Source organism: Lissotriton helveticus, chromosome 7 (genome assembly GCF_964261635.1).
Source record: "Lissotriton helveticus chromosome 7, aLisHel1.1, whole genome shotgun sequence".
Classification (NCBI taxonomy): Eukaryota; Metazoa; Chordata; class Amphibia; order Caudata; family Salamandridae; genus Lissotriton; species Lissotriton helveticus.
Window position 1 is genome coordinate 1,464,773,772 of NC_136068.1, and position 12,669 is coordinate 1,464,786,440.

Consider the following 12,669-nt stretch of genomic DNA (forward strand, 5'->3'; position numbering starts at 1 on the left):
GAATTGGGTAATTCAGTCGGTGTTCAAGGGGGGAGGTGGCCGGCAGTCCAAGACCATGATAAAATGGTATTTATTACCATTGTATTCATGTGTATGCCTGCTACACTGAGCAGGCGCAGCGTTGCACCTCCGCCATAACGGAGGAGCAAGCAGCCTACTAGTCTCGTGGTTGGGGAGAGCTCGTGGTCGGGCTATGTGGAAGGTCTGTGTTTATGCTATTTCAGCTGAAGAGACGGTCCTATAAGAGCGGGAACTGCAGAGTCTGCATTCACATTAAAATAACCTTGACTTTACAGGCAAGTCTCATTCTTCAAACCAGCAGTCGAACACTGCAGTGTGTGTCATAGCAAACTACTCGAACTCTGGCGCATTGTTTTTGAGGGTATTTATTTGTAGTAACAACAATGTAATGTTTCCTTTGCAAAGACTTAAACTAGTGCAGCTACATCTTCATTTAAAAGAAGTTAAAGTGAAATCTTGAAATAAATACACGGATATACAAAAGGACAGTTTAGGTTACGTTTTTATGTCGCTGCAACATGCACAGAAAAGATGCTCCCTTCGTGAGTGTATCCACCCGCCGCATGTCTGCCGGCTGACCCAAGGCCACCTGCCTGAATGGATGCCAGCGTTCTCTGCGCGAAGACATCCCTCATCCTCGTTCCATTGTGGAGCCCGGGTGCCAGAGTGACATCTGAAAGAAGATCGCAGAAACCAAGTCCGGCAGAGCATCACACGTGACCTGCAGCCAGTTGTCGGCCTGGCACCCACAAGCAATTTCTGCTCTGTTGGAAGCCGCCGAGTACGCGCAATGTGAAAACAAATGCCACTGAAAACATCATTCACGCCTCGCTCACTCGCCGCCATATTTGTTTCCCATTAGGCAGCGGTGAGTGTGTGTGTATTGGCGGACAGGGAAAGAGCTTGTTAAAATAAAACAAACCAACTATTTGAAGGAGTAATGCAAATGAGCAATGCAAATCGTGAAAGCTCAAGCAGGAGAGCATGCGCTTAATTAATCACTACGCCACGGGGCAGTTTTTACAACAACAAAAAAAGAATGGCTGGTTGTTGACTGCAATAGCAGACAAACATTTTCACTCCTGACAAATGCGCAAATGTGATTTGCATCCAACTGTTGGTGCAAATATTGGTGTAATCCTTTGTAATCTGGAAAAGATGCAAAATTGAACTCGAACCAGTGCACTCTATGTAATATGGCACTTGCGAGGTTATTTATTGGTCATGGGAGGGAGTTGCGGTGCGCAGAATGATGCAAAGCTCTGGGTCGATTTACTTCCTATTGTTAAAATCTCACAACTACAGCGTAAACGTGGGCAGTGCTCTGTGAGCCCGGCGCGGCCCTTAGTAATTCTAGTCCCTGGTGTTTAGCAATAAACATACAAAATCCTCAAATATGTCTGTTGCTGGTAAATCTCTCATGTGACGTTGCTCAAGAAGAAATGTATGGGAGTGATCGAGCGTGCAACTCATGTTGTAGGGCTTACACTCCTGGAATAACAACGACCAGGCCTAAATAACTCTGACTACAATAAGGCAATTTCCAACTTGCTGCACAAGAGTGAAAATGGTGCAGAGAGTGTGGGAATTCATTACTAATAATCATAGAACATGCAAGTGAGTACAGGCACCTTAGGTAAAACACCACAGTAGTGGTTTAAGTAGTGCGCTACACATCTAGTGATAGTAGAGACATGATGTCTCACTTAATGGATATCAGAATACAAATGATTGTTCATTTAAAATAATGCTTCGATTTCGCATCATCAAGCACACTAAGCGAAAGGAAAAAAGCCAGGTTAACAAGTTGCATGCAGTAAAACGTGGGCAGAGTCTACTCCTGAGGACATGGTGTAATCTGTACTTCTTTGCATAGTGAAGGTTCAACTACTCAGTATTTAAGAAACATACAACTCTTTTCCCTGTAATTGTTCCCTAGAGACAAGTTAATAGAAGGCCTTTCCTCAGCAGAAGGCCTACAGTAGAACATGGAGAAATGAGGGTACATGTCCAGAAAGCCCTTCGGTTCTCAGATACCTTCCACGCTCCTCCAGTTGTCTACTCTCCAGGGACAGTCCAGGTACTGTATGACCTTACTGACGGGGCTCCTCTCCGAGGGATTTAGGGCCAGTAGCTTGCTCATCATGTCCATGGCATCTGAGGTCAGCTTCTTCCAGTGTCTTGAAAGCTCCTCACTGTTGCCTGTCTCCTGCCAGACTACAAAGTCATCGAAGAATGGATCCGAGATCATGGTCTTCTCCCAGGGGAAGTATCCAGTTATCAGACAAAAGAGGAGGACCCCAAAAGCCCAGGCGTCGAGGGTGGCATCAATGGGCAGTCCATCGGTGTTCATGGGGTTTGTGAGCTCTGGCGCGGTGTAAGGGATGACTCCAGACACAAGCTTGAGGATAGTGCCTTTGGGTCTGGTGAGGCCAAAGTCTGTCAGCTTGATACGTTGGCAGTCGCGGCCAAAGAGCAGCACATTCTCGGGTTTGACATCACGGTAGACTAGGCCGCGACTGTGAATGAACTCCAAAGCGCTGACTACCTGCTTGGCACAATGCTTGGCAGCGGATTCTGGGACCCCTTCCTAAAGGCGATAAAGTTGGGAAAGAGAAAGATTAGACAGTATGGTCAGAAGCAGCACGCATTTCTTCCTTTCTGGCAGTATTGTACACAAACGCTATCAGCATATGTACCTGAAGTACATTTGGTAGTAAATTTTTTAATACATTCATCACAAAGATTTGTTTGCTTATTTAAATGCAAACATATTCTTATTTTTTAATTCAAATAGAGCTTTCAGCAGCAGGACGCAGGCTCAGTGCAGAGTAATGGGACACATGAGAACTTTGTGGGTTATTCTTTTATTAACCCCACACACGTGACGCCACGCCTATTTATCCCCTGTCCCACGTCACTGGCTAACCCACTAAATATCATGAGCACAGGGGTGCATACTCCCTGGCACACCCCCCTGCCCAAACGTACCAAAAACAAAGGCTACACTTCCCCCAAGGGGTTTAAAGTCCTGTTAAACTAAAATAATTGTTTACATCTGTTTTGGTTTTCATTTCATTCCTTTTTTTCAGTTTATAGGACACTTTACATATGTAACCCACAGTACAATCAATGTGGAAAACAATGAACGCTACATCAAAGAACGAACGGAACAGATAACAGGATGTACTTCTAAATGTGGCTCAAGGAACTCAAAGAACACATTATTTGATTTAATTCTAGTTTAGTCCCTTAAGACTTTTTGCTACAGCACTATACAAACATAAACAACGGTCCAATCAATATGTCAGCATAACTTGGAATAATCAGTAGTAGTGAACAGGTCATTTTTACCCCTTCGCCCCTGGAGCGAGGCCTACAGTTTTACTCAGGTTCATAAAAGTGCTGCTGCTGTTTGCTTAACTCACCCTTGGCCTACATCAAGTCTGTGTGGAAGTGCATGCGTGGTGGAAACATGTGCTGAGTGCATGTGTGCTTGCAAAAAATACACTACACAAAGGGAGAAGTGTGGTGCAGTTCGCACATAAAAAATGTGTGTGTGCTTTAATACAACACATTGTGGTACAGTACAGAAAGTCTTTAGAACTGAACAGTGTGACCAGACTGAATGCGTGTGCTGCATGTGGGTATGCTTGTGATGGCATAATACACACGGATAACAGTGCTATGCAGTAAGTGTGCAGAAGTGCCTGCACTGGTACATTACATTGAGGACCTTGGGTTCCATCTTGGTAAGCCCAGGCCTGCCTGGTGAAAGCATGAGGAGTAGAGGAATCCCCCCAGATAGATTTGTGTATTGCTGCATTTCTGTAAGCTGGGTGGGACATGCATTAGAGGATGGAAGAGCCAGGCTATTTCTGTGCATTTCAAAGGTCTGAATCAGCAAACTGTGGAATATCATGGAGGCCATGGGAGTGGAGGCTGCAATAACCAATTTTATTAGAGAGTCTTATTCGGATGATTCTGCTATGGTCTGATTTGGAAGACCAGAGGAATGCACAAAACCTTTTAACATCGAAAGGGGGGTCAAAACGGGCTGCATTCTGGCCCCCTCCTATTTGCCCTTTATACAAATAACCTGTGTGAAACTCTAGTTAAAACATCAAAAGACTCCCCGCAAGCACAAACCACCCCATTCCGATTCTGCTGTATGCAGATCATGCAGTTCTTTTAGGAAGAACTCCCATCACACTTAAACATCTTATTTCTGATTATATGGCCTTCATGTCTGTTCTGGACCTCACAGTAAATAACCTTTATTTTAGCTATGAGTGGCGCCAAGAAGAAACCACCAAGTTTTTATCACAATGGGAATAAATAGAACAAGTCTCAAGCTTTAACTGCCTAGGGATGGAATTCGATTCAAAACAGTCCTGGAAGCCGATGGTACAGAATAGGGCAGATCGCTTGGGCAAGAGAGTATAGCTAAAATGTTCCACTTCTCAAAAAAAATAGGCAGTAGGCCCGGACCAGAAATGATTAAAATCTACCTGGCTGAATCGAGATCAGTTGCTACTTACAGGGCAGCGATCTGGGGGATGGCGGACATCGCTCCCTTGCAAGTAATAGAAGACAATTTCATTCGGCTGCTGCTAGCAGTTCCACCTGCCTGCAGTAACATTTTTGCCCACTAGGAAGTCGATCTGCCTTATATCAGTGATACTATCAAATTAGCCCACTCTCCCTGTGGTTGTCATTGTGGAAAAGGAACAGTGTTGATCTAAATTAAAGGATTCTGAAAGATATTTTGTCCTTAGATCACAATCAATCTATCAACCAAAACATTTGTAGAGCACACTACTCACCTGTGAGGGTCTCAAGGCGCTGAAGGGGGAGGGGGAGGTTGCTACTGTTCGAATAGCCATGTTTTGAGAAGTCTCCCGAAGGTCAGCAGGTCCTAGGTCTGTCGCAGGTGGATGGGGAGGGTGTTCCATGTCTTGGCGGCGAGGTGGGAGAAGGATCTGCCATCGGTGGTCATTCGGTGGATGCATGGAATGGTGGTGAAGGCAAGGTGAGCGGAGCGAAGCTGGTGATTGGGTGTGTAGAAGGTGAGTCATTTGTTGAGGTATGCTGGTCCGACATCGTGGAGTGCTTTGTGAGCGTGGGTGAGGAGCTTGAAGGGCATCCTGTTGTTGACGGGGAGCCAGTGTAGGTCCGTCAGGTGGGCAGTGATGTGGCTTTGGCGGGAGATATCGAGGATGAGGCATGCGGAGGCGTTCTGTTTGCATTGGAGTCTCTTCTGGAGTTTTGCAGTGGTTCCTGCGTAGAGGGCATTGCCGTAGTCCAGCCTGCTGGTGACGAGGGCCTGGGTGACCGTCCTTCTGGTTCCGGTGGGGATCCATCTGTAGATCTTGCAAAGCAAAAGGGGGGTGTTGAAGCAGGAGGAGGAGACGGCATTGACTTGCTGGGTCATTGACAGTAATGAGTCCAGGATGAACCCCAGGTTGCGTGCATGGTCGGTGGTTGTCGGCGCAGCTCCCAGCGAGGTCGGCCACCAGGAGTCGTCCCAGGCGCAGGGAGTGGAGCCGAGGATGTGGAAATCCGTCTTGTCTGAGTTCAGGCGACTGTTCTTCATCCATTCGGCGACGACCTTTATTCCTTCGTCGAAGTTGGTTTTGGTGGTGGCGGGGTCTTTGGTGAGGGAGAGGATCAGCTGAGTACCTTCGGCATATGAGATGATGTTGAGGTTGTGCGTTCGGACGATGTTAGCGAGCGGTGTCATGTAGACGTTGAAGAGGGTCGGGCTGAGGGATGATCCTTGGGGTACGCCGCAGGTGAGCCCTGGTGGCTTCGGATCGGAATGGAGAGAGGCAGATTCTATGGGTTCTGTCAGTGAGGAAGGAGGTGATCCCGTCCAGGGCTTTGTCATGGATCCCTGCGATGTGGAGGTGTGTGCATAGGGCTTGGTGGCAGATGGTGTTGAAGGTGTTGAAGGCGGCTCAGAGGTCTACGAGGGTGAGGGCCACCGTTTTGCCGTTGTCCAGCACGGTCCTGATGTCGTCAGTGGCGGCGATGAGGGCGGTTTCGGTGCTGTGGTTGCTGCGGAATCTGGATTGGGATGAGTCGAGGGTGTTGTTTTATTTGAGGAAGTGGGTCAGTTGTCTGTTGACGATCTTCCTGATGACTTTCGCCGGGAACGGGAACATGGCGATGGGCCGAAAGTTCTTGAGGTCCTTTGGATCTGCCTTGGGTTTCTTGCGTAGGGCATTGATTTCTGCATGTTTCCAGCTTTCCAGGAAGGTGGCGGTCACGAATGAGCTGTTGAAGATCTTTCGGAGGTGGGGTGCGATGATGAAGCTCGCTTTGTTGAAGATGTGGTGGGGGCAGGGGTCTGACGGTGAGCCAAACTGGATGCTGTTCATGGTTTTGATGGTGTCTTCGTTGTTGACATGGTTCCAGGAGGTCAGGATGCCGGTGTGACTGGGGGGCGGTGAGTCTAAGGTGTTGAAGCCTATCGGGGGGTCTGAGTGTTAAAGCTGTCATGGATGTCTATGATCTTGCGGTGGAAGAAGGTGGCTAGGGAGTCGCAGACGTCTTGTGACAGCGGGATATTGTTGAAGCTGGAGCTGGGGTTGGTGAGTTCGTTCATGATGTTGAAGAGCTCTATGCTGTTGTGCGCGTCGTTGTTAATGCATTCCTTGCAGAAGGTCCTTTTGGCGGTTTGAATGAGTTGATGGTGCCTGCGGCTGGCATTCTTGAGGGCTGCGTGGGTGTCCGGTGTTTGTTCGTGCCACCATTTCTTCTCGAGTCTTCGACAGGCACAATCATAAAATCCTTTGGTTATCCTACGTAAAACATACTTTCACATTACTGGGGCTATAAGAACATTTTGACACTCCAAACCTTTGTGAAGGTTTTCCTAAATTGAAGCTAAAGGAACTTTTTTGTAAGAAAACTGCATCCGACAGGTGAGATAGAGGCAGGGGAAAAAATTCTGTTTTGCTTTGTTATGGTTTAACACACCCACAGCAAGGGGCTTCATTGTATCTTTCTTCTACTGAGAACATTCAGCACTGACAATCCTAACCAGATTTCGATTGAACTATATACCTCCCAACTCTCCCCTTGTCCGTGTATTAATAAGTCACCTCAATCAACTTTGCATGTTCTGCTATTTTGCACTTTTTATGTTAAAGATAGGAAAACAATATATTATTCCTCTGCTGAAGAAATTTAGCTATCGCCCCCCAACATTGGCTTTTGCTCTTGCTATGTTACAGGAATTAGAACCCCTATTTGTTTGTCTTACTATGATCTCCTTCCTACAAGCTGGGTTAGGAAGTCGAAAGGCTGCTAATGGACATGACATTTTATCTGAATGAAGCTACACTAGAGGTAGATCATTAGGCTAATTGTTTTTCATGGCTAGCTTTTAATCTCAACTAGATTTTCACACTTAGCATATGTATATATGAGCAAAGCAATTGTTTACTGCCTTTTGTGCCTAGCTTTCCATTTCCGGCCAAATTTGTACAGCCATTTTTTCAGTATGTATTAGATAATGGTTTATCGTTAGATATGAATTTTGTTTAAACTTTGCTTTTATCCTTGTGTATGATATTTATACATGTTTTAATCTTATTGATTTAGTACATAGAGTATTGGCTAATAGTTTTACATACTTCAAAAAATTTCACCTTGTACTTTTGCCTGATTTTCTTTGTAATTGCACCTGCACTTTGTGATATGCAATACTTAATATATGTACTGTTTTATTCATGTACATTTATGCATTTAACTAAATGTAAAATAAAGATTGATTTGATTCAATGGTGGATCACAAGGAAGGGGCCTGGACACATCTCAGTATGAGAGAGATGGGACTGAAAAGAGAATCATAAATAGTAAGGCTGAAGGCCCAATATTTAACCTTTTGATACTCATATCACTGTGGCTGACATTCAGTTGTGAACTTTGATAATGCCCATAAATCTTGTTGTGGGTAAATCAGCTTCAGAGTCCTGCCTGCTGTGACAGACATCCTTCAGAAGTATGAAAAAGAGGAAAGGTGTTGATTTCAAAGAAGTAACATCCCAACATAAAACTTCAAAGATTTAGGCATTAAATTATATTTTGTGCCTGGAAAAGTAATATGAGTATGAGTCTTCCAGAGCCCAAACGTTGTCATTTGCCGAGCAGCCAGGCGGGCTGTGTGAGGCGGGGAATCTCTGCAAAACTTTTGCCTGTGACCAGAACTGGGGGCCTAAGCTTGCTAGTCTCCCTGCTGGGTGAGGGGACATCACCCAGGGAACCAAGACCACCTGCCCTGGAGCCTGGAGCACCTGCGCCGGCCTGTTCGCCAAGACCAGTTTGCCCTGTATTGGAGAGGAAAGCGTTCGTAGGAACAAACTCTAGAGGGGTGCCAAGATATGTGGACTCCCTGTGTGATGTGTGAGGAATCCACTCCTGCATCGATCAGGCTGTAGTCTATGTGCCAGATGGTTTCAGAGACCCCTTATGCCAGGAGGGGCTGCAGTGGCTAGAGCCAAGTAGCGAGGTGTGGTGAACCCGCTCCTCTAATGATAGGGCCATACTCGGTGTGCCCAATTGTTTCGGCAACCCCATATGCCAGGAGGGGCTGCTGTGGACACCAACGCCAGGTCAGCGTGACCGGACTTGTGAGTGCTGTGGCAGCGACCCCATATGCCATGAGGGGCCACCGGAGATGATGAGGCCAATGGTCCAGTTTGTTGGCTGAGACCCAGAAACTGTTGCTGTATCCAAGGCGGACCCTCCCACATTCTGTAAACTGCATCAAAGGAGGCCAGAGGATCAACAAGACAATGCTGGAACCCCGGCAGAGCAAGGAGACCACCCTTGCTGAGGAAAAAGAGCCTTACCGCAAAATTGCCCGAGCAGGAGCTCCCCAGTTTGCCAGAACCAGCCAGTACTGTGGCTCTAGGAAGAGAGCCTGTGCCTGCCGAGTGCTGCTGCGTATGATCAAGCACAGCCAGACTTTGCCGATCCAGTGCAGGACTGTACTGCACCACCGAAGCGTTCCATACCACTGGAGTGGGTAACCCAAGAACTGGGCCTATGTAGACTGCTGAGCAAACATGTCTTATATGAGGCAAACTGGCTGACAGACCAAAGGTTGGCAGTCTCTTAGTCTTGATAAAGCTTCAGCCATTTAACTAATTCAAGTAGGAACATAAACCTCAAAGCAACAGAGGTCTACGAGAAATTAACAAAATGACATGTCCCATTTCCATTTAAGTGGTTGTGGGTGAGGATTAGAACTAGGTTAGGGGAGTAATGTCTTGGTGAGCATGAGAGCCAGAGCTGAGGTCGCTTGGCACAGTTTTGTTGTTTGTCTCATTGTGAAGAATCAGGAAGCTTAAACGAGTAGCAACAAAGTGCTCTCTTAAAGACAACAGGGTGTGATGAAGGTCAGTTGATGTGTGAATGCATGAGGAGCAAAGACAAGGATTGAGGTGCCTTGGCAGAGCTGTATGGTCTGTTCTGGTATATGAAAGGAGGGTTGAGTGTAGTCTCAAGGTTAGGATTAGATGCAAAATATTTGTTTCACCGTGATTTATTTACGGATTTTATAATGCTTGGACCAGGTCTCATGGACATTGCCACAAACATTTGACAGTCTTCATTGAGATACAAACAAATAGAACTTGACAAGTGGGATTTTGGAGGAAAAAAAACATAGTTAAGGCATCACACGTGGGGTCTATTAGTCAGCAGAGTGACTTTGAGGCAAAAGTAAAACAACACCAAGAGAAACAAATGACTGGTCCTGTAGTACTATCAGAGGAAGTGAGTCATTAGGATGTACAAGGATCAGAGATGACGGTGCTGTGTAAGGCATAGCTTACTACCTTCTTAGCTATGACATTTTTTAATTCAGTCTTGAATATCTTCAGAGTAAGAATTGTCCATGTAGTGAGTTTGAGGAGGTTTCAGAATGTGGGGCTGCTACATAGATAAATAGTATTTATTTTAGAGGTTGTAAAGTGTTTTGCTTGTGGAAGTGCCAGATCTAGATCTGCCATGTCACATACTTAAGAATGTTTGAATAGACCGTGTTGTAAGTTATAATCAAGAGTTTAAATTAACATCATGCTTCCAGGTGGAGTTACTGGAGATCACTTAACACTGGGACTATAGGGAATATTTGTAAATGTATGTTTGATTAGGTCTAGATAATTTGAAGAAAATGATTACTCTTCTCAGGAGCTGATTTCGATATATAGCTTTGTATCCTCAATCTACTGGTGATAATCCACACTAAAATTGTTCAGGATGTCTTCATAATAAGGTTGGAATGCCAGGATAGAACCCTGTGCTGCTCCATACTGTGTAGGGTAGGAGGGGGTGTGATGCTTGTCTAGATGGATTTTATTTTACTGATAGAAATATAATGCAAACCATTTCATTACCAAGTCCCCAGCTCCTAGTCTCTTCTGCATAGTGTCAAGTAAACTGTGATGGCCAATGGTATTTATTGATTGTCACAGAGAGAGCCAGAAGGGCAAGACCAGACTTTACAAGTCTATGATGTTGAAGGCATCAACCACATCTAGATGGTAACAGTTTCTGTAGTGTGGCCTGATCGCAAACCCGATTGGAAATCGGCTACTAGGATATTTTCGGCTATTGCAGTGTTTCAGTTGGTTTGCCAGGAGTTTGGCCAGGAATGGAAGATGGGTGATGGGTCTAGACCTGTTTGAAGATTAAAGTACTGTCAGTGTGTTCGAAGTTCAACCATCTTTCTTTGATGTAGTGTGTTGTTTTTGGGCACCCGGGGCTTGTGAAAATCATTTTGTGCAAAGAATTTAACTGCATTATAGCAGTTATTCTTTGACACTTTGGATTTTTCAATAAGTTGCACCACATTTCTATATACTGAAATGTTTTGTGGTCTGTTTTATGCTTGATTGATTTTAGACCAGAAGAAAGCCGGCTTTGCTTGGCAAATGCTATTTTTGTTTGATGTCCTTCATTGTTGGGGGAGGAATTCTTTGCATTTCCATCAAGGCAACTGACTTATTTTCTCTGGTTATTGAACTCCTCAGAATACCCTTTTGCTGAATGATCAGTGAAAGTTTTTTCTTCTTGAGAAGGTCTATAGAGTCTTGCAGAGGCAAGGGTCTCCCCGTATTTTGCAAGCAAGAATGACACACCAATTGTTGCACTTAATGGGATAGTGTTTGAGAGGTTTACAGATGCAATCTTTTTTGGGTCGGTTTGCTTTATTGCGCAGGTCCACATTTCTTCACTTCTGGATTGACCATTTGTTTCTCATGATTTAAAGTTTATAAAGAAAAGGAAAGAATTGTGATAAGGCTAACCAATGGGTACTGGTTTAGAAAATAGAAACTTATTTTGTCTGCTTTCAAGAGTAGAAAGCAGGGATAGTTGTGCAATGTGACCATAGATTCTTTTGGAAATACTAGCTGTCACTGGAGTTTCCATTGCAGATGGATTAAAGTCAACCAAGAAGATGTTTGGTATTTTTGGACATAATAAGGCTAGGCAGAGAGAACTAGTCATTTTTACCTGGAGTTTGGTACATTAGATATGTCCACACTTAAAATGAGGAAGCAAGTCGATTAGAAAGTGTTCAGGCATTAACAAGTAGATTATGCCTGTGTGGTTTCTGGGGTGCAGGTGAAGCTATCCTTGTGAACATAGGCCACAACTCCCCTTTTTCCGCCTACTCTATACATTGCATTTCATTGAGAAGTTATCAGGTAATGTTCATTTGATAATAGGTTGTGAAGTTTCGTCGAACCAAGATTTTGTCAGAAATAGCAGGTCTAGGTAGTGATTGAAGATCAGATCACAAATCTCAGTAATATAGGCAAGGGTAAGCAGAAGTTCATCGAAGCTGCTGTTTGGTAGTCTTTCGGTGAAGTCGTTTCTGCTGGTGGTCATCAGGTTAGGCCTCAGGAGACATTTAATTTGAACTAGATTATATTTGGAACATTTATACATTTCCAGGGACCTGTTGAGCGCCTTTGTGGATTAAATGGGATATTGTGGCAGAAATGACATGCCTTGTTGAGTGAGGCTTTTTGAGATCAAACCTATTGATATTTATTGGGAGAAAAATGGTCAGTATTTACCAAAAACGTATAGTTTTTGGAGCGGTACGTTCCAACATTCATCTATGTTATGCCCTGAAAACTCACGACAGACGATAATTATTACACCTGAGAAATACAGAACATGCATGTGCCACTCATTCTTAACCTAAAAATCCCTTTCTATACCTAAACCCCACCCTGCGACCTTTATTAGACCTCTTCACCCGTAAACTCCAACGATCCCTTAACTCTAAATAAAGCCTTACCGCCCCTAAACACCACCCATTACTGACCGCAAAAACCTTTCAGACCCCTGTCTTTCCTTATCTTCACCCATTCCCTAAAACCTATAAATTATTCACCACTCACCAAAATGAGTTTTTTTACAAGGCAGATGAATCTCTTCCTGGGAAGACAGAGGACTGTAAGCAAATATAGGATATATTTAATACCAGGCACCCAGAGCTCTCCAAGGCAGAGTCAGTACAAGGCTAACAAACAGTGATAATCTAGATACCTATCTTTATTTCTACGCTGTTGTTAATTTAAATGTGTTTATTTCATCAAATTTGGAGAGAGCGAATTT

At 44.6% G+C, this 12,669-nt stretch overlaps 1 protein-coding gene across 3 annotated transcripts in view; it reads right to left on the bottom strand.

Annotated features, from left to right (window-relative positions):
* Window positions 1-370: 370 nt before the first annotated feature.
* LOC144770371 (serine/threonine-protein kinase SBK2-like) overlaps window positions 371-12,669 on the bottom strand; it is a 205,885-nt gene continuing 193,586 nt past the window's right edge. For all 3 annotated transcript variants that reach the window (XM_078654840.1, XM_078654839.1, XM_078654838.1), the window contains exon 4: window positions 371-2,611. In XM_078654840.1, the coding sequence (XP_078510966.1) occupies window positions 2,051-2,611 (561 nt within the window). In that variant the 3' untranslated portion in view covers window positions 371-2,050. The remainder of the gene's footprint in view (window positions 2,612-12,669) is intronic.